This window comes from Bombina bombina, chromosome 6 (genome assembly GCF_027579735.1).
Source record: "Bombina bombina isolate aBomBom1 chromosome 6, aBomBom1.pri, whole genome shotgun sequence".
In the NCBI taxonomy this organism is placed as follows: Eukaryota; Metazoa; Chordata; class Amphibia; order Anura; family Bombinatoridae; genus Bombina; species Bombina bombina.
This window is the reverse complement of record NC_069504.1, coordinates 377339034-377365453: the sequence shown is the minus strand read 5'-3', so window position 1 is coordinate 377365453 and position 26420 is coordinate 377339034. Positions and strand designations below refer to the sequence as shown.

The window sequence follows — 26420 nt, the reverse complement described above, 5'->3', positions numbered from 1 at the left end:
CAAAGCCTGTTCCTTCCTTACAGTAGCCCATTGTATGGTGGTAGTTGATCTAATGGTAGCAGCCTCAGATGCCATACCTTTTTGCCCGCTTTTACTTGCGTCCTCTTCAGCTTTTTTATGGTATAGCAAGTATCTTATTAAACCAATGTTAGCACTTACCTGTAGGTGTTTGCTGCCAGTCCCGGTTCTCCCAATCCGTGTATAATAGACTAATATGTAGCAAAGCTGGCGGCGCTGTACCACTTTCAGGGATCAAAGCTGTCCACTTCCTCAGAATCTCCAAGCTCTTCTCATCTCCAAAATAAAAGCTCACAATAGTGCAGCAACTTCCATGTAATTAGGTGGCGCATATTTAGAGCATACTCACAAGATATCCGTGAATAATAAGCCTTTATTTAAAACCATGATCAGGACTTCATCGGATGCAGCTTAAGAAGTTTATTAATACAAGCTCAACGCGTTTCGGCTATTTCAATAGCCTTTTTCAAGAGCAAAAAGTTAAAAGCAGTATAAAACAAGATGTCAAAGTGGTACAACGCTGCCAACTTTGTTACATATTCATCCTCTTCAGCTTTCTATGCCAAAGAAATGGACGAAAAGTTACCATCATTTAGATCAAATGATTGCTTTAGATTCAGCAGTCAGACAATCTCTTTTCTGATGGATAGACAATCAGTCCTTGACCCTTGGAGCTTCTTTTCTTCATCCATCTTGGGCCAAAGTGACAACAGATGCCAGTCTTTCAGGCTGGGGCATGGCCTGGGTAACTCGAAGAGCGCAAGCAGTTTGGCCTTCTCAGGAAGCAAGGTTACAAATCAACATCTTGGTGATTTTTCAAGCCTTTCAGTCGTGGTTCCTCCTGATACAAGAAATTTAAATTTGGTTTCAGTCAGACAAAGTAACAGCTGTGGCGTACATTAATCACCAGGAAGGGGCTCAAAGTCATTTGGCAATAAAAGAAGTTTCTTAATTTTTAATAATTTATATTAAATTTTGAAATATTTTATATATAATATTTCAATAACCCGCATTAAGTATACTAAGTTCTCGTGTGCGTTAACCTGACCGTGTTAAGATTTAAATTGAGAAACACGATGTGTAAAACGCATATTTTACATTCGTTACTTCTTCACATAGAAAATAATGTACTTTTTATTATTAAATATATTTCTATATACAGCATATCTGATACTGTTTATGTAAAGTACATATCTATACCTATATAACTATGAATAAAAATAACATTATCCTGTAAGTGAAGAACATTAGAATGTTAAATATGTACAGTAAATATATAGTAAAAAACATATAAACACATAAATACATATGTATACATATATGGACACATATATACGTGCATTGGAGCCCTTTGCAGTCAAGTAGCTGAAAACATGCAAAATTATATTTATGCAATATACATATTTAATAAATTAACTATGCATTTAATGCAAATATTTCACATTCCAATGTTCTTCACATAGGGGAATTTTTAAATAGATATTCCTAGATATATCTATACCTATACAGGTGGCCCTCGTTTTACAACGGTTCAATTTACACCGTTTCAGAATAACAACCTTTTTTTCCAGTCATGTGACTGCTATTGAAAAGCATTGAGAAGCAGTGCATTTATTAAAATAGCCAGTAGGTGGAGCTGTCCGCTTGTGTTGCAGCAAAGCAAAGCAAGCTGAAATTAATCAGTTTAACCAAACCTGAGCTATTGAGAAGATTTCAAAGGAACAAGATCTTCCTGTCTATAAATCAGTCCAGATTGGAATGCATAGAAATAACTGTTTGCAGAAAAATGCAAGTGAAGTCTGTGTTGTGTGATTATTTTATTAGATTTATAATGCTGTTTAGCAAATGTTTTTGTTCATTTAACTTAGTTTAATTATATATTATGTGTTGTGTGATTATTTTATTAGGTTTATAATGCTGCTTAGCAAATGTTTTTGTTCATTTAACTTAGTTTAATTATATATTATGTGTTGTGTGATTATTTTATTAGGTTTATAATGCTGTTTAGCAGTTAAAGTCTTCATTTCAAAGCTTTAAAAATAATGTGTTAGGTGTTACTTATGACAAATTTGAGAGGGGCCTGGAACCTAACTCCCTCAATTTACAACGGTTTCGATTTACAACCATTCCTTCTGGAACCTAACCCCGGCGTAAACTGAGGGCTACCTGTGTATATATATATATATATATATATATATATATATATATATAGTACCAAAATACCATCAAAAATATGTATTGATAAATACATAACATATTCTGCTATGTGAAGAACATTGGAATGTGAAATATTAATAGTATCATGTCAGGTTAGCACACTTGAGAAAATGCGATTGGGTTTGTGCCCAAGTAGGGTGTTAGTTTTTTTTTCCCTACTATTTGCTCTTTATTAAATTCTATGGTAGAATACGTTAACGTGGTCGCAATATTCTAACTTCGGATTTTTGCGCATGTTGGACTTGTGCAATAAGAGAAAAAAAAATTACTTTTGTAATACGCGCAGTATCTAATGCACGCAAAAAGTTGAGCGCATTTAGGACACAAGCAATAATTAGCACTCCACTCGTAATCTAGCCCTGAATCGGAGCAAAAGATCCCATTTTCTGTGACACACATGTGTTAAAGTAACATGCAGGCGCATGGCGATGTCAATCACTAGTGTAATGTGATTGGCTAAATGAGTACACGGTTTGACATGCTAATACGTATCCATGTAAGAATTTAGAAACTAGCGAGCCATGCTGCTTAAGAAGTTTCTTAGGGGAAAAAAAGAAGGCGAGAAAGGGGGTCGGCAGGTGAGTGTGAGTTCTAAGAACACTTATAGATCCTGAAATCACATTGGGAGGACTAAACCCACACCCACACACACACACACACACACAAACACTAGTATACTATTATTGGGTTGCATTTTATATTAGCAAAAAGTAGTTCAGGCAAGTTTACCATCACTTTAATTATGGCTGGGGTGTTAAGATACAAAAATCTCCTCCAACTGATGTATTAACTAGGGCTTATGTGTCCTGTTTATATTGTTTTTCTACAGAGAATACATTTGTGATTTATAATTTTAGTATAGTATATTTTAGTACAGACAAAAGCTGTTATTTCAAATAACAAAATAAAGTTAAACAATCTCTTTACAAACAATTAAAGGGTCATAAAACTGTGTATTAAAGCAACTAATATTGTTTTACCAAAGTACATAGATAATACATTGCGTTTGAAAATAAAGTAGAATTCATATTAATTACCATGCTTTTTCTATTTTGAAGAAACCGCTTCATGCTGCTATCTCTCATTAGTTGACAGCCCCGGCAGACAGTCACTGAAATGGCGCAAAGCAATTGACCAATCAGATCGATTATTCAAATTTGCTAGTGAATATGCTAATCGGCAATGCGCGATCCCGGTCGCATGCGCACCCTGACCAAGCCACACACGCATGTCTCTGTAGTGTGAAGCCTGTAAAAAAAAAAAAGTATGTGCGCTTCCGTATTTTGACAGAGCAAGTCTGCAAGTGTTAATAGCACATAACATTCCATGCTACGGGTAACAATCACGTGACTACAGTTATGACCGATAGAGATAGAGACAAGCACTCCTCCTACTGACAGCCTTGCAAAAGAAATTGATTATGGGATTTAATATGGCGGTGCACGCTCTTGAGAACTATATGTAGAGCCATCTGTGAATGGCTTTGTATAATTAGGTAAATGGAGGAAGTGCAAAATAGGACCTTTTTAAATTGAGTTTATTAAATTAAAGCTAAAAAAAAAACAACAACATATAATTAGGAAAGATCATTGTGCTCTAAAATTTCTCTGCTTTAATGTGTTTCCAATAGTCCATTTTATCTGCTGGAGTGTATTAAATTATTTTCAAACAGTTCCTTTACCTTTAATTTGTTATTTCAAATAGCTGCTTTGGCCTGTAGAAATCACCACATACACTGAAAATATGGTTAACAAACATATTATGTATAGGAAAGCTATGTAAACAGGAAACAATAGCACTGATTAACCCCTTAGTGACCAGACCATTTTTAAACATTCTTAGCGTTAAGGACCAGGGCTATTTTTACTTTTCTGCTGTGTTTGTATTTAGCTGTAAATTTCCTCTTACTCATTTACTGTACCCACACATATTATATATCATTTTTCTCGCCATGGACTTTCGAAAGATACCATTATTTTTATCATATCATATAATTTACTATAAAAACATAAATAAAATATGACGAAAAAAATGAAAAAAACACACTTTTTTTAACTTTGACCCCCAAAATCTCTTTCGCATCTACAACCACCAAAAAACACCCATGCTACATGCTAAATCATTTCTAAATTTTGTCCTGAGTTTAGAAATACCCAATGTTTACATTTTCTTTGCTTTTTTGCAAGTTATAGGGCAATAAGTACAAGTAGCACTTTGCTATTTCTAAACCATTTTTTTACAAAATTAGTGATAGTTGCATTGTAACACTGATATATGTCAGGAATCTCTAAATAACCCTTTCCATGTATATATTTCTTTCATGTAATTGGCAAGAGTCCATGAGCTAGTGACGTATGGGATATGCAATTCTACCAGGAGGGGCAAAGTTTCCCAAACCTCAAAAAGCCTATAAATACACCCCTCACCACACCCACACGTCAGTTTTACAAACTTTACCTCCTATGGAGGTGGTGAAGTAAGTTTGTGCTAAGATTTCTACGTTGATATGCTCTTCTCAGCATTTTGAAGCCTGATTCCTCTCAGAGTACAGTGAATGTCAGAGGGATGTGAAGGGAGTATCACCTATTGAATGCAATGGTTTTCCTCATGGGGATCTATTTCATAGGTTCTCTGTTATCGGTCGTAGAGATTCATCTCCTACCTCCCTTTTCAGATCGACGATATACTCTCATATTCCATTACCTCTACTGATAACCGTTTCAGTACTGGTTTGGCTTACTGCTATGTGGATGGGTGTCTTTGGTAAGTATGTTTTCATTTACTTAAGACACTCTCAGCTATGGTTTGGCACTTTTAGTATTTATATAAAGTTCTAAATATATGTATTGTACTTATATTTGCCATGATTCAGGTTTCAGTATGTTTCCTTTTGCAGACTGTCAGTTTCATATCTGAGAAGTGCATTTGTTTAGGAAAATTGTATTTCTTACCTGGGGTATAGTCCTTTTGCAATTGACTGTCATTTTAAATTTGCGGGCAGAATTAGGATTGCGAGGGCGCAAAATGCCAAACTATTTTGCGTCATTTTTGGCGCAAGATTTTTTTGGCACGAAGTTACGTTCAATGATGCAAATTCGTAATTTCCAGCGTCTTTGTCGACGTCGAGTCCTTTCACAAGGTTGCGTCTTCAATGACGCGAGTGTGTAATTTCCGGATGTTGTTAGCGCCAAAAAAATTTCTCTGTTTGTGCGTCATTCTTGGCGCCAAATATTTTTATAATTTAAACCCCATTCCTATATGCCTCTTGCCTTTTTTCTCTATCAGAGGGCTATGCTGTTGCATGTTTTTCCCATTCCTGAAACTGCCATATAAGGAAATTGATAATTTTGCTTTATATGTTGTTTTTTCTCTTACATTTTGCAAGATGTCTCAATCTGATCCAGAAAACACTGTTGGAATCCTGCTGACTGATAACAGTTCTTCCAAAGCTAAGTACATTTTTTGTAATCTTATGGAGATTATATCTCCAGCTGTGGTTTGTAATAAGTTGTCATGATAAACCTTTACATGCAGAGAATGTGTCCATCAGTAATAATACATTGCCTGTTGAGGTTCTTTTAACAACTAATGTACAAGATATACCTGTGAATTTATAAGATTTTTTTGCTGATTCTATTCAGAAGACTTTGTCTGCCATCCCGCTTTCTAATAAATGTAAAGGTCTTTTTAAACTTCTCATAAAGTTGATGAAATTTCAAATGACCGACAACATACTGAATTATCCTCCTCTGATGAGGATCTACCTGATTCAGAAGATCCTTCCTCGGATATTGACACTAACAAATCTACTTATTTATTTAAAATGGAATACATTCGTTCTTTGTTGAAGAAGTGTTGATTATATTGGATATTGAGGAGACTAGTCCTCTTGATTTTAAAGCTAGTAAACGTTTAAATTCTGTTTATAAACCTCCTGTGGTTATTTCAGAGTTTTTTTCAGTTCCTGATGCTATTTCTGATATTATTCCTAAGGAATGGAATAGGCCTGGTACTTCTTTTATTCCTTCTTTAAGGTTTAAAAAATTGTATCCTTTGCCAGCAGTTAGATTGGAGTTTTGGGAAAAGATCCCCAAAGTTGATGGGGCTATCTCTACTCTTGCTAAACGTACTACTATTCCTACGGATGATAGTATTTCTTTTTAAGATCCTTTAGATAGGAAACTTGAATCGTATCTAAGGAAAGCTTATTTATTTTCAGGTCTTCATCTTAGGCCTGCAATTTCTTTGGCCGATGTTGCAGCTGCTTCAACTTTTTGGTTGGAAACTTTAGCGCAACAAGTATCGAATCATGATTTGTCTAGCATTGTTAACTTGATTCAACATGCTAATAATTTAATTTGTGATGCCATTTTTTGATATCATCAAAAGTTATGTTAAATCTCTGTCTTTAGCTATTTTAGCTAGAAGAGCTTTGTGGCTTAAATCTTGGAATGCTGATATGACTTCTAAGTCCAGATTGCTATTTCTCTCCTTCCAAGGTAATAAATTATTTGGTTCAGTTGGATTCAATATTTTCAACTGTCACTGGGGGGAAGGAAGTTTTTTTGCCTCAAGATAAGATGTAAGGGTAAATTTAAAGTTTCTAACCGTTTTTGTTCTTAAATAAGGAACAGAAACGTTATTCTTCCCCAAGTAATCTGTATACAAATGGAAGCCTTTTTCAAATTGGAATAAATCCAAGCCATTTAAGAGATCAAAGCCAGCCCCCAAGTCTGCATGAAGGTGCGGCCCTCATTCCAGCTCAGCTGGTAGGGGGCAGATTAAGATTTTTCTAAGTTGTTTGGATCAATTAGGTCCAAAATCACTGGATTCAGAATATTGTCTCTCAGGGGTACAGAATAGGATTCAGAGTAAGACCGCCTGTGAGAAGATTTTTTTCTCTCACGCATTCCAGCAAACCCGGTAAAGGATCAGGCTTTCCTGAAGTGTGTTTCAGACCTGTAGTTATCTGGGGTAATCATGCCAGTTCCATTTCAGGAACAGGGTCTGGGGTTTTATTCAGATCTATTCATTGTCCCAAAGAAAGTAATTTCATTCAGACCCGTTTTGGATCTAAAAATTTTGAATAGATATGTAAGAGTACCAACTTTCAAAATGGTGACTATAAGGTCTATTCTGCTTTTTGTTCAGCAAGAGCATTATATGCCCACAATAGACTTACAGGATGCATATATTCATATTCCGATTCATCCAGATTGCTTTCAATTTCTGAGATTCTCTTTTTTAGACAAGCATTACCAATTTTTTGCTCTACCTTTTTGGCCTAGTGGCAGCTCTAGGAGTCTTTTTAAAGGTTCTTGGTGTCCTACTCTGTTATCAGAGAGCGGGGTGTTGTGGTGTTTCCTTATTTGGATGATATTTTGGTACTTGCTCAGTCTTTACGTTCTGCAGAATCTCTCACGAATCAACTACTGTTGTTTTTTCAAAGACATGGTTGAAGGATCATTTTACCAAAAAGTTCCTTGATTCCTCAGACAAGGGTCACCTTTTTAGGTTTCCAGATAGATTCAGTGTCCATGACTCTGTCTCTAGCAGACAAGAGACAATTTAAATTGGTTTCAGCTTGTTGGAAACTTCTGTCTCTATTATTCCCTTTAGTAGCTATCTGCATGGAATTTTTAGGTCTCATGACTGCAGCATCGGACGCGATTCTCTTTGCTCGTTTTTATATGAGACCTCTCCAGCTTTGTATGTTGAATCAATGGTGCAGGGATTATACAAGGATATCACAATTAATATCCTTAAATCCCAATGTTCGACTATCTCTGACTTGGTGGTTAGATCACCATCATATAGTTCTAGGGGCCTCTTTGATTCGTCTAACCTAGACTGTGATCACAACAGATGCAAGTCTTTTCAGGTTGGGGAGCTGTTTGGGGATCTCTGACAGCACAAGGGGTTTGGAAATCTCAAGAGGCGAGATTACCAATCAATATTTTGGAACTCCGTGCAATTTTCAGGGCTCTTCAGGCTTGGCCTCTGTTGAAGAGAGAACCGTTCATTTGTTTTCAGACAGACAATATTACAGCTGTGGCATATGTCAATTATCAGGGTGGGACTCACAGTCCCCTAGCTATGATAGAAGTATCTCAAATACTTTCTTGGGTGGAATCCAGCTCTTGTCTAATTTCTGTGGTACATATCCCAGGTGTAGACAATTGAGAAGCGGATTATCTCAGCCATCAGACTTTACATCCGGGGGAGAGGTCTCTCCATCCAGATGTGTTTTCTCAGATTGTTCAGATGTGGGGTCTTCCAGAAATAGATCTGATGGCTTCTCATCTAAACAAGAAACTTCCTAGGTATCTGTCCAGGTCCAGGGATCTTCAGGCGGAAGCAGTAGTTGCGTTGACACTTACTTGGTGCTACCAACCTGCTTATATTTTCCCGCCTCTAGTTCTCTTCCAAGAGTGATATCTAAAATCATCATGGAACAGTCATTTGTATTGCTGGTAGCTCCAACATGGCCTCACAGGTTTTTGGTATGCGGATCTTGTTCGGATGTCCAGTTGCCAACCTTGGCCTCTTCCATTTAGGTTGGATCTTCTGTCTCAAGGTCCGTTTTTTCCATCAGGATTTCAAATCATTAAATTTGAAGGTATGGGAATTGAACGCCTAGTGCTTAGTCATAGAGGTTTCTCTGTCTCAGTGATTAATACTATGTTACAGGCTCGTAATTCTGTTTCTAGAAAGATTTATTATCGAGTTTGGAAGACTTATTTTCATGGTGTTCTTCTCATAAATTCGCTTGGCATTCTTTCAGAATTCCTAGAATTTTTCAGTTTCTTCAGGATGGTTTGGATAAGGTTTTGTCTGCAAGTTCCTTGTAGGGACAAATCTTTGCTCTTTCTGTCTTATTTCACAGAAAGATTGCTAAGCTTCCTGATATTCACTGTTTTTAACAGGCTTTGGTTTGTATCAAGTCTGTCATTAAATTAATCTCTCCTCCTTGGAGTCTTAATTTGGTTTTAAAGGCTTTACAGGCTCTTCCATTTGAGCCTATGCATTCTTTGGATATTAAACTACTTTCTTGGAAAGTGTTGTTCCTTTTGGCCATATCTTCTGCTAGAAGAGTTTTTGAATCATCTACTCTTTATTGTGAATCTCCTTTTCTGATTTTTCATCAGGATAAGGTGGTTTTGCAGACTTCATTTAAATTCTTTCCTAAGGTTGTGATTTCTAACAACATTAATAGAGAATTTGTTGTCCCTTCCTTGTGCCCTAATCCTAAAAATTCTTTGGAGAAATCCTTCCATTCTTTGGATGTGGTAAAAGCTTTGAAATATTATGTTGAAGCTACTAAAGATTTCAAGAAGACTTCTAGTCTATTTGTTACCTTTTCTGGTTCTAGGAAAGGTCAGAGGGCTTCTGCCGTTTCCTTGGCTTTGTGGTTAAGCTTTGGTTTCATTCAGCTTATTTGGGGTCGGGTCAAGCCCCGTCTCAGAGAATTACAGCTCATTCTATTAGATCAGTCTCCACTTCGTGGGCTTTTAAGAATGAAGCTTCAGTTGATCAGATTTGCAAAGCAGCAACTTGGTCTTCTTTGCATACATTTACTAAATTCTACCGTTTTTGATGTATTCACTTCTTCGGAAGCAGTTTTTGGTAGAAAAGTTCTTCAGGCAGCTGTTTCAGTTTGATTCTTCTGCTTATGTTTTAAGTTTTTTTTTCTTTTCATTTAATGAGAATTAACTTATATTTTGGGTTGTGGATTATTTTTTCAGCGAGAAATGGCCTTTTTTATTTTTATCCCTCCCTCTCTAGTGACTCTTGCGTGGAGTTCCACATCTTGGTTATTGCTATCCCATACGTCACTAGCTCATGGACTCTTGCCAATTACATGAAAGAAAACATAATTTATGTAAGAACTTACCTGATAAATTCATTTCTTTCATATTGGCAAGAGTCCATGAGGCCCACCCTTTTTGTGGTGGTTATGATGTTTTGTATAAAGCACAATTATTTCCAAATTCCTTTGTTGATGCTTTTTACTCCTTTCTTTACCACCCCACTTCTTGGCTATTTGTTAAACTGAATTGTGTGTGGTGAGGGGTGTATTTATAGGCATTTTGAGGTTTGGGAAACTTTGCCCCTCCTGGTAGGATTGTATATCCCATACGTCACTAGCTCATGGACTCTTGCCAATATGAAAGAAATGAATTTATCAGTTAAGTTTTTACATAAATTATGTTTTGTTTTTATTAGACAACCCAAAGTATTGATCTAGGCCCATTTTGGTATATTTCATGACACCATTTCACCACCAAATGCGATCAAATAAATAAAATCGTTAACTTTTCACAAACTTTAGGTTTCTCACTGAAATTATTTACAAACAGCGTGTGCAATTATCGCACAAATGGTTGTAAATGCTTCTCTGGGACCCCCTTTGTTCAGAAATAGCAGACATATATGGCTTTAGCATTGCTGGAAGGCCGCTAAATGCAGCTGCACACCACACTTGTATTATGCCCAGCAGTGAAGGGGTTAATTAGGTAGCTTGTAGGATTAATTTTAGCTTTAGTGTAGAGATCTGCCTCCCATCTGACACATCCCACCCCTGATCCCTCCCTGATCCCTCTCAAACAGCTCTCTTCCCTCCCCCACCCCACAAAGGTCACCCCCATCTTAAAGGGATAGTAAACCCAATTTTTTTTCTTTCATAATTCAGATAGAGCATGCAATTTTAAGCAACTTTCTAATTTACTCCTATTATCAATTTTTCTTTGTTCTCTTGGTATCTTTATTAGAATGTAAGCTTAAGAGCCGGCTCATTTTTGGTTGAGAACCTTGGTTGCACTTTCTTATTGGTGGCTAAATGTAATCCACCAATCACAAGCGCTAGCTAGGGTGCTGAAACCAAAAATGGGCCGGCTCCCTAACTTATATTTCCTACTTTTTCAAATAAAGATACCAAGAGAACAAAGAAAAGTTGATGATAGGAGAAAAAGTGGCTTAAAATTGCATGCTCTATCTAAATCATGAAAGAAAAAAATTGGGTTTAAGTAGTGGCAGAAAGTCAGTTATATATATATATATATATATATATATATATATATATATATATATATATATATATATATATATATTCTGCAGTGTAGGATCCCCCCATACCCTCCAACCTCCCTGATTCCCCCCCCAAACAGCTCTCTAACCCTCCCCTCTCTATCTATTTGCTGCCATCTTAGGTACTGGCAGCTGTCTGCCAGTACCCAGTTTACTGCAAATTTGGCTCATTTAAAACAAAAAAAATGTAAATACCCATTTTTTCTGTACTGTAGCTGCCCCCCCTCAATACCCTACCCCCCTCCCAGATTTATTTTCCTACTGTTATCCCCCTCTCCCTCCTTCCAACTCACTAGCTACAACTTTTTTTCCATAGCATAGCGGTCCCAGCCACTCCCGCCCCTCTCATGCCCCCTCCAGAGATGGGCCGCCCACCCACCTTTCTTGTATCCCTCCCACACCACCAACAATCGGCACCATCGCTGGCCGATGCAGAGAGGGCCACAGAGTGGCATCAGTAACTGACCGGAGGGTATTGCACGATGTCTCAATATCAAAGCATTGCTGCAATATCCTGAGAGCGTCTGGAAGCGATCACGATCACTTCCAGCGATCATTTTCCCTGAAGACGTGCCAGGCATGTTCTTGGTCATTAATGACCGTTTTTTGTAGGATGTGCCTGTCACGTCCTCAGTCGTTAACGGGTTAATTTCCAAGTTGGGGGTAGGAGAGAGAGAGGTTTTTTTTTGTATATGAAATAGTTGGTTGTGCCCAACCATAATTAGCATTTCAATACCTAACTATGTTTAGACATAGATAACATTAGCAAGTCTGCTTTTTATGGCACATGTCCTTGAGAAGAACAGGTGATGGGTTTTAAAAAGCAAAACCAGCTATTTCATATAAAAAAACTAAACTCAAAGGAACACTTTGCTATACATTTAATACTTTGCAGTAGGGATAACAAGCCATTTGGATAACTTCATTTTATAGTACAGTGTCCCTTTAATGGGGAGAACATTTTAGAGTACAATGTCCCTTTAATTCTCTGAAAGTAGTTTTATTTTTGGATTTTTTATTTATATAGAACTGTCTTTCTGTCCTGATCTGTAGAATGTCACAGAAGACCTGCTTCATAGTCTTGATTTAGACATGTCTAAGAACGACAGAAAATCTCTGACACAACTGACTCTGGTTTGGTTTAGACTGTAGTACTCACCCATGTGTTCAGTCAGAAACCAGTAGTGCAATGCTGCTCCTTCAACAAATGATACCAAGATAATGAAGCAAATTAGATAATAGAAGTAAATTGGAAAGTTGTTTAAAATTGTATGTTCTACCTAAATCATGAAAGAAAATGTTTGAATTTCATGTCCCTTTAAGGGGCGTCATTTTATTCTTGAACCCAGGCAACACAATGTCTTGAGTCGGCCCTGTCTCTTTTTCCACTCCACAGTGAGTCAGGAAGTTTCCATTAGTTATTTCCCAATACCTTAAAACCATGCATTGGTGGTGACTTCACATCACAGTTCTGTAAAAAAAAGGCACTTGCACCAGAAATTTAATGTGGGTACCAATTAAGCCTGTAGTACCCATTCCAAAAGCTGGCACTTGATTTGATCCAGTAAACCTATTTTTTTCTGTCCAATAGTTGCTGCTGTATTCTTCTACATATTTAGTTATATTGATTTTAAAACCAAAATGCAGAATTGTAAGTAGATTTAACATATTATATGTAGTCCATATATTTAACCCTTTAACTGCTAGGCCATTTCACACCCTATGCTGAGCAGTTTCAGAGCTTTTAGCTGCTACTCATATTTTACCACTGCTGGAAGTATTTTTTTTAGTGAGAAACCCACACAAACTATATACTGTTTTTTTTGTTTTGTTTGTTTTTTTGTTTTTGTTTTTAAAGAGACCTCACCACATCAAACTATACCATTATATAGCATTTTTTAATTAAAAGGTGTTAAAAAAACGACATTGTAAGTAATAGAGTGGGAGAGTTTTTTTTTTAAACTCTATAGTCAAAAGAAAGGGTTATCCTCCTATAAATAAGGGCGTTTGGTTACATTTGTATAACTTTGATATTCACGTAGAGGCTTGGCCATCTCATAAAGGCATCAAATGTAGGGAGGTGGCACGATCCAGGATGACAACACGTCATCTATACTAATGGCATTGTGCCTTTAATGGGATGGTAAACACCTTGAGATTTTATTACAAAATATTTTTACTTATGTGTAGTAAAACAACTTTGAGATATATTTTCATTATTTATTATTGCCATTTTTCATGCTATTTAGCCTTGAAAAACTGGGAATTTCTAATTCTCTGAGCTCTAATTTCACAGTGCAGACTTCTCAAGGCTAACCCTGCTACATAACTTTCTCTGATAGATGTTTACTGATAACAACTGCAAAACATTGCACTTTATATTAACATTACGATCATGGCTGGCCTTGTTGTCTGTAGACTCAAGCCTGGATTGGCTTCTCCAAATAAGACGAGTGGTGGGTTGTTATTGAAAAACAATTGCAGCAAACAAGATGTTAATTTGTTTTAAAAAAAGTTTATACTTAGCTGGTATATTATTCTATAGATAAAATAAATGTATTTTAATTACAAGGTGTTTACTGTCCCTTTTAATGCCATAAAATGACAATAATTTATGTTAAGTATTAATTAGAAACAGATATATAAATGCATTTGTTGCGCTGTTGCAAAATAATTTTTCATTGAACTTTGATTGTAATTTTAAATATGTATTTGTATTCACAGAACCAAAATCAAACTAGGACGTGCTATACATATTTATTTATTATTTAAATAAATGATATCCTTAATCTGATTTTTCTTGTGTTTTAAAATAAAGGATGGTATATTGCGTTGCTGCTATATGAAAGGATCAGAATATACAGTGAAAGAATGCTGGAATGCTGAGGATCCAATTGAAAGTATCTGTTTTGCCCCTGGTTATAAAATTATGTCTGTTGCAACCAATAAGGTAAGAGCTACAAAGACTCATTTGGATATATTTCATTACTTTCCATTTGATTATTAGACAAATCTGAACTAATGTAAAGACATCACTGTATGTAATTGAGTGACCACAAATTAATAATTATAATAATTATACTAATTTCATTTTTGTTGTACATAAAAATAAATGGCTAATTTTATTTAAACCAGAAATATGAATATCTTGCCAGGTTTATGAGTTTGTGTTGCATAAAATATTTTGTACTTACTGTATATAAATTATTTTTAGTTGTGGATTAGCATTAGAGGTAAAAAGGCTTTAAAACTTGTAATAATTCTGTTTTCTAGGGCTCACTACATATGTATAGCCATAAAATCCCAGAAGAATCATTCACATTGATAAGTGCATATAATGAAGACTTAATTTGTGCTGATTTTGTTACCTCTGGAAAGAAATACTGTTTGGTGAGTAGGAATTTGTTTTTCATTGACTGATGTTCAGCAATGGTCACAAGCTTTACTGCTTGCTGTGATCGGTTGTGAAGTCAGTGTGCAAATCCCGATCTTTGTGTGTTGCACTTTAACGAGAATTATCTGGCTCTGAAAAGAGTCGGACGCCTCTAGTTGCCACCATTATCAGTATCCTTTAGAAAACGAATAGCTAAATGCACATCCTTAGCCATTTTAGTGTTAAAATGACATGCTGTAATTCATTAGATCAGGTCATTTTAACACATGCAATGCCATAATGCTATGCGTTTAGCCCCCACAAAAGGGTTAATTACATAGTTAGTCCTGCTAGGGACTCACAGAGCACTGCTAGTCCTGAACAGAAACTGACACGGATCCAATCAGCAGCGCTTGTCGCACAACTGGATCGTGCAGGATTTTAAGGATGTGTTTGCTCCCTTTGCAGGGGTTAAGCACACACAGCGTTGCTGGTGTTAAACTTACATGCGCAAACGGATTCGAGCATGTCATTTTAACACTACTATGGCCTTTTAATGCTTAAATACACGTTTTTTTTATAAATTGAGAAAACAAAAAACAGTGGATATCTATCAGACCACATAATAAACACCCAATTCTAAAGGTCTTCTCCATTTTATAAAAAATAAAAATTCCATGGAATATCATTAGCAAAAAACAATACTGAGTTAGCAGATTTTTATGCATTTTTTATCTTCTTTTTACCTTAGAGAAAATGTAAAATTCCTGTTTTCTCTTTTCTTTTTGGTTCTTGGTCTAATCCTTTCTATATTCACATCACAGATGTTTTTTTTAACTATTTTCAATAAGCATTTTTCACATACACATGACAGTGTTATGAGGTAATTGGTGAGGATAAAAAAATATGGTAGCAACCTCAGCATTTAAACCTCCCCCAGTAATTTTCACTATTTAAAAAACAGAACTACCTACGGGTAAGATCTATACTCTGTAGCATTTATTTACATCCAACATTACAATTTTTTTAACTATACCCCCAAAGCAATGTTTAGTAAGTAATTGTGCTTCCTATTAATCGCAACACCAAAGGGTCCCCTCTAGCGTCTGAGAGATCACAGCATTATCAATATATATTTTTTCCCTTGTTTTCCTCTTGTTCACCTTTGGTCTAGACCTCATACAGTATTCTTTCCTTTATATAGATTTTTTGAGTCCTCATTGTATAGTGAGGATTAAAGTGTGAGTGTACAATATCAAAACACCAGTTTAGGTATACAACAAGGTACCCATGGTTGCCTAGATAATTCTAGAACCAGGATACATGATACAGGATACAGCATGGGGTTTTTTATTTTTCTTTCTTTTAATTTTTCTTTTGTTTGTTTTTCAGAGGTTACCTGCCACAGGGACCCGTAGGTGTTAGTGTGGTCCCTTAGGTGCTGGAGGGATTCCCTTTTGTATTAGAAGTGGTGGCATAGGGGCTTATGTAGGGGCTCCTGTCCATTTAAGAGGTTACACTGATGGAGGTCATGTAAGATGTTGGGGTTTGCATTGTGGGAATTGTGAAGTAGGAATTCCTTGAATGTTTTGGGGGGTTGCTCTGATAGTTATATTTTAGGTCCTATTACTTAGTGAAGCCTGGCTGGTTAGGGTTTATAGTAATAGGGAGAGGTCATATAGAATCTATTGCATGGGGTTTAGTGCATATGGAATCTATTGCATGGGGTTTGTTGCATACGGAATCTATTGCATGGGGTTTGGTGCATATGGAATCTATCGCATGGGATTTGGTGCATATGGAATCTATCGCATGGGGTTTGGTGCATATGGAATCTATTGCATGGGGTTTGGTGCATATGGAATCTGCTGCATGGGGTTTGGTGCATATGGAATCTATTGCATGGGGTTTGGTGCATATGGAATCTATTGCATGGGGTTTGGTGCATACGGAATCTATTGCATGGGGTTTGGTGCATATGGAATCTGCTGCATGGGGTTTGGTGCATATGGAATCTATTGCATGGGGTTTGGTGCATATGGAATCTATTGCATGGGGTTTGGTGCATATAGAATCTATTGCATGGGGTTTGGTGCATATAGAATCTATTGCATGGAGTTTGGTGCATACGGAATCTATTGCATGGGGTTTGGTGCATATGGAATCTATTGCATGGGGTTTGGTGCATATAGAATCTATTGCATGGGGTTTGGTGCATATGGAATCTATTGCATGGAGTTTGGTGCATACAGAATCTATTGCATGGGGTTTGGTGCATATAGAATCTATTGCATGGGGTTTGGTGCATATGGAATCTATTGCATGGGGTTTGGTGCATATAGAATCTATGGCATGGGGTTTGGTGCATATGGAATCTATTGCATGGGGTTTGGTGCATATGGAATCTATTGCATGGGGTTTGGTGCATACGGAATCTATTGCATGGGGTTTGGTGCATATGGAATCTATTGCATGGGGTTTGGTGCATATAGAATATATTGCATCTGGAACAAGAAACTCTTTAACATGCTAGTCAATCATCCATAAAGAACTGCTCTTTAGTGACATGTAAGCAGAGATCTAAACTATAGGGACCAAATAGAACTGCTACTGCTGTTGCAGACGTTTCACAACAGGATAGAGATCTTGCCTTGTTGTTATTTGTTTTTGTCTACGTGTATTTAAAACACATATGCTGATTTGAACATAATTATTTTTTTATCTTATTGTTGCATTATTTTTTAAAAGAGTGCAGCAAAATCTGGGGAACTCAAGCTGTGGTCAGTGGAGGATGGAACAAACCTCAGCAATCTGTGTCTGAATATACAGGTATAAAAAAACATTGTTCAACAAATCATTGAATTAAAAATTGCTATAAACAGCCAATTATATCAGCATTAAAAGAATCTATATATAAACCCAGTTTCTTTCATGTAATTGGCAAGAGTCCATGAGCTAGTGACATATGGGATATACATTCCTACCAGGAGAGGCAAAGTTTCCCAAACCTCAAAATGCCTATAAATACACCCCTCACTACACCCACAATTCAGTTTTACAAACTTTGCCTCCTATGGAGGTGGTGAAGTAAGTTTGTGCTAGATTTCTACGTTGATATGCACTTCTCAGCATGCTGAAGCCCGGTTCCTCTCAGAGTCCAGTGAATGACAGAGGGATGTGAAGGGAGTATCACCTATTGAATACAATGGTCATCCTAACTGGGATCTATTTCATAGGTTCTCTGTTATCGGTCGTAGAGATTCATCTCCTACCTCCCTTTTCAGATCGACGATATACTCTTATGTACCATTACCTCTACTGATTCTCGTTTCAGTACTGGTTTGGCTATCTACTTTATGTAGATGAGTGTCTTTTGGGAAGTATGTTTTCTTTTTTATGACACTCTCAGCTATGGTTTGGCACTTTATATGTAAAGTTCTAAATATATGTGTTATGCTTATATTTGCCATGATTCAGGTTAATCAGTATATTTCCTTCTTACAGACTGTCAGTTTCATTTTGGGAAATGCATATAAATAAAAAAAATTCTTACCTGAAAATTTTTCAAATTGACTTTCTTTCTAAATTGCGGGCTGTTAGGCTCGCAGGAGCGCAAAATGCTATAATTTATTGCGTCATTCTTGGCGCAAGACTTTTTTGGCACGAGAATTACGTTTGTTGACGTAATGACGTTATTTCCGGTGTCTTAGTTGGCGCCGAGAGTTTTCATGTAGTTGCGTCATCTATGATGCTCGTGTTTGTTACAGACGTTCTTGGCGCCAAAAAATATTTTGTTAATTGTGGGCGTCATACTTGGCGCCAGGTTTTTGACATTATTTAAGTCATTATTTCTTTTTGCTTCTTGTTTCCAGAGGCTTATTCTGTTTGCATTTTTTCCCATTCCTGAAACTGTCATATAAGGAAATTGATAATTTTGCTTTATATGTTGTTTTTTCTATTACATATTGCAAGATGTCTCAATCTGACCCTGTCTCAGAATCTACTTCTGGAATGCTGCTGCCTGATGTCGGTTCTACCAAAGCTAAGTGCATTTGTTGTAAACTTGTGGTAACTGTTCCTCCGTCTGTAGTTTGTGTTAGTTGCCATGATAAAATTTCAAAAGCAGACAATATTTCCATTAGTAGTAGTCCATTACCTGTTGTTGTTCCTTCAACATCTAATGTTCAGGATATTCCTGTTAATGTGAGAGAATTTGTTTCTAATTCTATTCAGAAGGCCCTGTCTGTTATACCACCTTCTAATAAACGTAGAAGGTCTTTTAAAACTTCTCATAAATTCGATAAATTTTTAAATGACCGACAGCATTCTGATTTATCTATCTCTGATGAGGATCTATCTGGTTCAGAAGATTCTACCTCAGATATTGACACTGACAAAACTTCATATTTATTTAAAATGGAGTATATTCGTTCTTTATTAAAAGAGGTGAATGCATTAGATATGGAGGAGTCTAGTCCTCTTGATATTAAAACCAGTAAACATTTAAATTCGGTTTTTAAACCTCATGTAGTTATTCCAGAGGTTTTTCCAGTTCCTGATGCTATTTCAGATGTAATTTCTAGGGAATGGAATAGTCTGGGTACTTCATTTACTCCTTCTTCAAGGTTTAAGTGACTGTACCCTTTTCCGACTGATAGATTGGAGTTTTGGGAAAAGATCCCCAAAGTTGATGGGGCTATCTCTACTCTTACTAAGCATACTACTATTCCTATGGCAGATAGTACTTCTTTTAAAGATCCTTTAGATAGGAAGCTTGAATCTTATCTAAGGAAGGCTTATTTATGTTCAGGTCATCTTCTTAGGCCTGCTATTTCTTTGGCTGATGTTGCTGCGGCTTCAACTTTTTGGTTGGAAACTTTAGCACAACAAGTACCAGATCCTAATGTGTATATCATTGTTAAGCTAATTCAACATGCTAATAATTTCATTTGTGATGCCATTTTTTATATCATTAGAATTGATGTCAGGTATATGTCTTTAGCTATTTTAGCCAGAAGAGCTTTATGGCTTAAATCTTGGAATGCGGATATGACTTCTAAGTCAACGTTGCTATCTCTATTTTTCCAAGGTAATAAATTATTTGGTTCTCAGTTGGATTCAATAATTTTAACTGTCACTGGGGGGAACGGAGCCTTTTTGCCTCAGGATAAAAAATCTAAGGGTAAATTTAGGGCTGCTAACCGTTTTCGTTCCTTTCGTCAGAATAAGGAACAGAAACCTGACCCTTTCCCTAAAGGAACGGTTTCCAATTGGAAGCCTTCTCCAGTCTGGAATAAATCCAAGCCTTTTAGAAAATCAAAACCAGCCCCCAAATCCGCATGAAGGTGCGGCCCTCATTCCAGCGCAGCTGGTAGGGGGCAGATTATGATTTTTCAAAGATGTTTGGATCAATTCAATGCAAAATCATTGGATTCAGAACATTGTTTCTCAAGGGTACAGAATAGGTTTCAAGGCAAGACCGCTGAGGTTCTTTCTCTCATGCATTCCAGTGAACCCAGTAAAGGCTCAGGCTTTCCTGAAGTGTGTTTCAGACCTGGAGTTATCCGGGGTAATTGTGCCAGTTCCATATCTGGAAAGGGGTCTGGGCTTTTATTCAAATCTGTTCATTGTTCCAAAGAAAGAATTCTTTCAGACCAGTTCTGGATCTAAAAATTTTGAATCGTTATGTAAGAATTCCAACATTCAAAATGATGACTATAAGGACTATTCTGCCTTTTGTTTAGCAAGGGAATTATATGTCCACAATAGACTTACAGGATGCTTATCTTCATATTCCGATTCATCCAGATCACTATCAGTTCCTGAGATTCTCTTTTCTAGACAAGCATTACCAATTTGTTGCTCTTCCTTTTGGCCTAGCAACAGCTCCAAGGATCTTTTCAAAGGTTCTCGGTGCCCTACTCTCTGTAATCAGAGAGCGGGGTATTGCGGTGTTTCCTTATTTGGACTATATCTTGGTACTTGCTCAGTCTTTACATTCTGCAGAATCTCACACAAATCAACTAGTGTTGTTTCTTCAAAGACATGGTTGGAGGATCAATTTACCAAAAAGTTCCTTGATTCCTCAGACAAGGGTAACCTTTTTAGGATTCCAAATAGATTCAGTATCCATGACTTTGTCTCTAACAGACAAAAGACGTCTGAAATTGGTTTCAGCTTGTCGGAACCTTCAGTCTCGGTCATTCCCTTCAGTAGCTATGTGCATGGAGGTTTTAGGTCTCACGACTGCAGCATCGGACGCGATCCCCTTTGCTCGTTTTCACATGAGACCTCTTCAGCTTTGTATGCTGAACCAATGGTGCAGGGATTATACAGAGATATCACAATTAATATCCTTAAATACAAGTATTCGGTCTGGGGATCTCTGACAGTGCAGGGGGTTTGGAAATCTCAAGAGGCGAGATTACCAATCAATATTTTGGAACTCCGTGCGATTCTCAGAGCTCTTCAGGCTTGGCCTCTTCTGAAGAGAGAACCATTTATTTGTTTTCAGACAGACAATGTCACAACCGTGGCGTATGTCAATCATCAAGGTGTGACTCACAGTCCTCAAGCTATGAAAGAATTTTCTCGGATACTTGCATGGGCGGAATCCAGCTCCTGTCTAATCTCTGCGGTCCATATCCCAGGTATAGACAATTGGGAAGCGGATTATCTCAGTCGCCAGACTTTACATCCGGGAGAATGGTCTCTTCACCCAGATGTGTTTCTTCAGATTGTTCAGATGTGGGGGCTTCCAGAAATAGATCTGATGGCTTCTCATCTAAACAGGAAACTTCCCAGGTATCTGTCCAGGTCCAGGGATCCTCAGGCGGAAGCAGTGGATGCGTTGTCACTTCCTTGGAATTATCAACCTGCTTATATCTTTCCGCCTCTAGTTCTTCTTCCAAGAGTGATTTCCAAAACCATAATGGAGAGTTCATTTGTACTGCTGGTGGCTCCAGCATGGCCACACGGGTTTTGGTATGCGGATCTTGTTCGGATGTCCAGTTGCCAACCTCGGCCACTTCCGTTAAGGCCAGACCTTCTATCTCAAGGTCCATTTTTCCATCAGGATCTCAAATCATTAGATTTGAAGGTATGGAGATTGAACGTTTAGTGCTTAGTCATAGAGGTTTCTCTGACTCAGTGATTAATACTATGTTGCAGGCTCGCCAATTCTCTTGGCATTCTTTTAGAATTCCTAGAATTTTACAGTTTCTTCAGGATGGTTTGGATAAGGGTTTGTCTGCAAGTTCCTTGAAAGGACAAATCTCTGCTCTTTCTGTTCTGTTTCACAGAAAAATTGCTAATCTTCCTGACATTCATTGTTTTGTACAGGCTTTGGTTCGTATCAAGCCTGTCATTAAGCCAATTTCTCCTCCTTGGAGTCTTAATTTGGTTTTGAGGGCTTTACAGGCTCCTCCGTTTGAGCCTATGCATTCTCTGGACATTAAATTACTTTCTTGGAAAGTATTGTTTCTTTTGGCCATCTCTTCTGCTAGAAGAGTTTATGAATTATCTGCTCTTTCTTGTGAGTCTCCTTTTCTGATTTTTCATCAGGATAAGGCAGTTTTGCGGACTTCATTTAAATTTTTACCTAAAGTTGTGAATTCCAACATTAGTAGAGAAATTGTTGTCCCTTCGTTGTGTCCTAATCCTAAGAATTCTTTGGAAAGATCTTTACATTCTTTGGACGTGGTAAGAGCTTTGAAATATTATGTTGAAGCTACTAAAGATTTCAGAAAGACTATTTGTTATCTTTTCTGGTTTTAGGAAAGGTCAGAAGGCTTCTGCCATTTCTTTGGCGTCTTGGTTAAAGCTTTTGATTCATCATGCTTATTTGGAGTCGGGTAAATCCCCACCTCAGAGGATTACGGCTCATTCTACTAGGTCAGTTTCTACTTCCTGGGCTTTTAAGAATGAAGCTTCTGTTGATCAGATTTGCAAAGCAGCAACTTGGTCTTCTTTGCATACTTTTACTAAATTCTACCATTTTTATGTTTTCTCTTCTTCAGAAGCAGTTTTTGGTAGAAAAGTTCTTCAGGCAGTTGTTTCAGTTTGATTATTCTGCTTATAATTTCAGTTTTTTTCATTATAAGATTAAAACTTTTTGATTTGGGTTGTGGATTCTTTTTTCAGCGGAATTGGCTGTCTTTATTTTTATCCCTCCCTCTCTAGTGACTCTTGTGTGGAGTTCCACATCTTGGGTATTTGCATCCCATACGTCACTTGCTCATGGACTCTTGCCAATTACATGAAAGAAAACATAATTTATGTAAGAACTTACCTGATAAATTCATTTCTTTCATATTGGCAAGAGTCCATGAGGCCCACCCTTTTTGTGGTGGTTATGATTTTTTTGTATAAAGCACAATTATTCCAATTCCTTGTTGATGCTTTCGCTCCTTTCTTATCACCCCACTTCTTGGCTATTCATTAAACTGAATTGTGGGTGTGGTGGGGGGTGTATTTATAGGCATTTTGAGGTTTGGGAAACTTTGCCCCTCCTGGTAGGAATGTATATCCCATACGTCACTAGCTCATGGACTCTTGCCAATATGAAAGAAATGAATTTATCAGGTAAGTTCTTACATAAATTATGTTTTTCTTACTTAAAGGGACACTAAACCCATTTTTTCTGCTAATGATTCAGATAGAGCATGCAATTTTAAGCAACTTTCTAATTTACACTTATTATCAATTTTTCTTAGTTCTCTTGCTATCTTTATTTAAAAAGCAGGAATGTAAAGCTTAAGAGCCGGCCCAATTTTGGTTCAGAAACTGGGTTATGCTTGCTTATTGGTTTGCTAAATGTAGCCCCCAATAAGCAAGCGCTATCCAGGGTGCTGAACCTAAAATGGTTGGCTCGTAAGCTTTTAATTTCTGCAATAAAGATAGCAAGAGAACAAAGAAAAATTGATGATAGGAGTAAATTAGAAAGTTGCTTAAAATTGCATGCTCTATCTGAATAATGAAAGAAAAAATGCGTTTAGTATCCCTTTAATATTATTTAACATTAAAGAGATATACATATTTAGAATTAAAACCACATATTTCGATGATAAACTGTAACAAAACTGGTGTTTCATTCCTTAGAAACTGATACATATTGACATAAATAAAAACTTTTAAAATGACACTGTCCTTTTTTTTTCTTTGTTGCATGTAGTAATGATTTTGTAAATGGATGATTTTTTTTTTTTTTGAGAAACTGGTGTTTATGTGCACACACTGTTCTTAAATATTTGTATGCATTGTATTGCTGCTTCTCATGGGAAATACTTGAATTGTCCTTTAAATGCTTTTAACATTTAAATGTTACACATACATAAGGGAACCAGTTACATAATTAAATTACATCGTAAAACAAAATTAATTTGCAAGCCCCTTCTTCAGAATTCAATGCTGTTGGAGAAAGTAGTAGGAAACCAAGTCTCCTGATTGCCTTGAATTTACAAAGGTACCCGACCGTGAATATTGTGAATATAAACCAGTACATTCTAGTGTCTTGTATATTTTGGCTACACATTAGGACAGCCATAGTTTACATTTTTCAAGCATTCCTTGCATAATGATGCTTTTTAATGCTAAAACCTTGGAAGTTATTTTTGTTTAATATGTAGATATGAACATTTGTGGATGTTTAGCCAGAACTACAGTACTTTACCATTTCCTTTTATATAAATATAAAATATAAAGCTTTCAAGTGATGTCACAGCATTTAGCAAGTATTTTACAGTTGGTTAAAATGATTTCATACACAAAGCCTTTACTGGTCTGGTAAGTTTCCTGTCCGAAAAATCAATGTTGACCAAATGTATCTTTCTTTCTGCTTCGACCTTACAATTCCTAATGAATCTAGAATAAAGTGTTTCTATTTCTGTCCAAGAAGGCTGATTTGAAAAGCAGCACGATTTACTAATACTGTGTATTTGTACCACTAGGCCACCGCTTTTGCATGCTGCCCTTCCGCCCATTACGCAACAGTAGGAAGCAGCTCAGGGCATGTCTATTTTATTGATGTGCTTGATGTAGAAAATCCTCGCATTGTTGAAAGAAAGAGACTTTATCATGTCCCTGTACAACATCTGCAGTGAGTATCTCTAAAATAATAATGTAGTAAACAACCTAAATATTACATGTTCATTCTATTTACACAAGAATTATAGAATTAAATCATCTGTGAATTTAGAAAAGCTTAGCCTGCCACGCCGTACATAAGATTTTCCTGTTAATATAAAAGATATGTTTTTATATGTAATATATAATATAATATCATACCTCTATTCCTGTTCTTGACATTATAAATGTTTGATATATTTACCTTTAGTTTTGACCAGCAAGGGCATTTTCTGCTGACTGGAGCTGCAAATGGACAAGTTTTTATTTTAGATGCCAAACCTTCTACTTCATTTCAAGTTCTTGGATACACAGGTAATATAATGTTATATATATCTAATGCAAATGATCCCACCAGGTGAACTCTTTGTAAGTGACATCACAGGAATGTTTATTTCATATGCAATCTAATTATTCTTGCATGATTTCCAAGTAGCTTAGCACTGAATAAAGCCTGAAATCATTTAATACTGCTATTCCAGTCCATACATCTTGAGCAGCTTTTCTCATGCTTTTGCATGATGTACTTCCTGAACATCTATCTAAATTAGGTAATTATTGAGGAATATCCCGTTATCACTGAGTGCTAATAAATATATACTTGGCTCTTCTCTTCATTTGCAAACAGTATACTGTGCTACTAAATAAATCATCGGTGTGGTAAAACCACAGTTGCAAGAGCACTAGACAGTAGCACTATTTCCTGCCATGTAGTGCTCCAAATACCTACCTAGGTATCTCTTCAACAAAGAATACCATGGAAACTAAGCCATTTTTTTAAAACAAAATTAAATATTTTTTTGCAGTGGTGGCAGCTCCCCGGCCACTCCTGATTTTAGTCATCCGTACCAACTTAGTGTAAAACAACTCACTCATTATTCTATGGCCAATCCTGTCTACTACCATCTTGTCTCTACAGTGTGTGTTGTATTATCTATGGTTATGTGATATCATGTTGGCTTTTTCTGGTGACCAGAATGATTCCATTGTTGCGAAGAACTCTCTTTTCCCTAAGTAGGAAAATTGAATTTGTTCTAACTGCAGTGTATAGTTTATTAGTGATATCCATTCCTGGAAAGATGGTAACTGGGATTTTTTCCAATACCTTGGTATTGGTTTCTTTGCACAGTTTATTAAAATCCCGAGTAGGGCCCTTTGATATTGGCATGGTAGGTTAACCCTACCGTTGAGGAGCAAGATCACTGGAGTTTTGGTATGTGGCAGTTAAGCAGTGTGTTAATAATTTTATGGATTTGGTCCCAGTAGCCCTTTATCGACTTACATTCCCATCAAATGTATAATAATGTGCCTTTCTCGTTGCATCCTCTCCAACAACGGTCTGAGACTTCAGGGTAAATTTGGTGTAGTCTGTGTGGTGTCAGGTACCATCTAGATAATAGCTTTATATTTGTTTCTACTGTTAAGGTGGATCTGAAGCTCTTGTTAGTGTTAATATATATTTGTTTCCACTCTTTAGGTGTTAGTGAAATGTGTAGATCCCATTTCCTTGCATATATGGGTGTTATTTGGTTGTTAGATTCAAGTAATAGTTTATAAAATATAGAGAGTAGATGTTTTGAAGGGAATCCTGTGGCGCAACATT

At 36.7% G+C, this 26420-nt stretch overlaps 1 protein-coding gene across 1 annotated transcript in view; it reads left to right on the top strand.

Moving 5' to 3' along the window:
• CFAP43 (cilia and flagella associated protein 43) overlaps positions 1–26420 on the top strand; it is a 491704-nt gene that overhangs the window by 126807 nt on the left and 338477 nt on the right. Inside the window, exons 8-12 of the mRNA XM_053717078.1 lie at positions 14141–14272; positions 14596–14712; positions 17444–17524; positions 24643–24791; positions 25029–25132. Coding sequence (XP_053573053.1) covers positions 14141–14272; positions 14596–14712; positions 17444–17524; positions 24643–24791; positions 25029–25132 — 583 coding nt within the window. The remainder of the gene's footprint in view (positions 1–14140; positions 14273–14595; positions 14713–17443; positions 17525–24642; positions 24792–25028; positions 25133–26420) is intronic.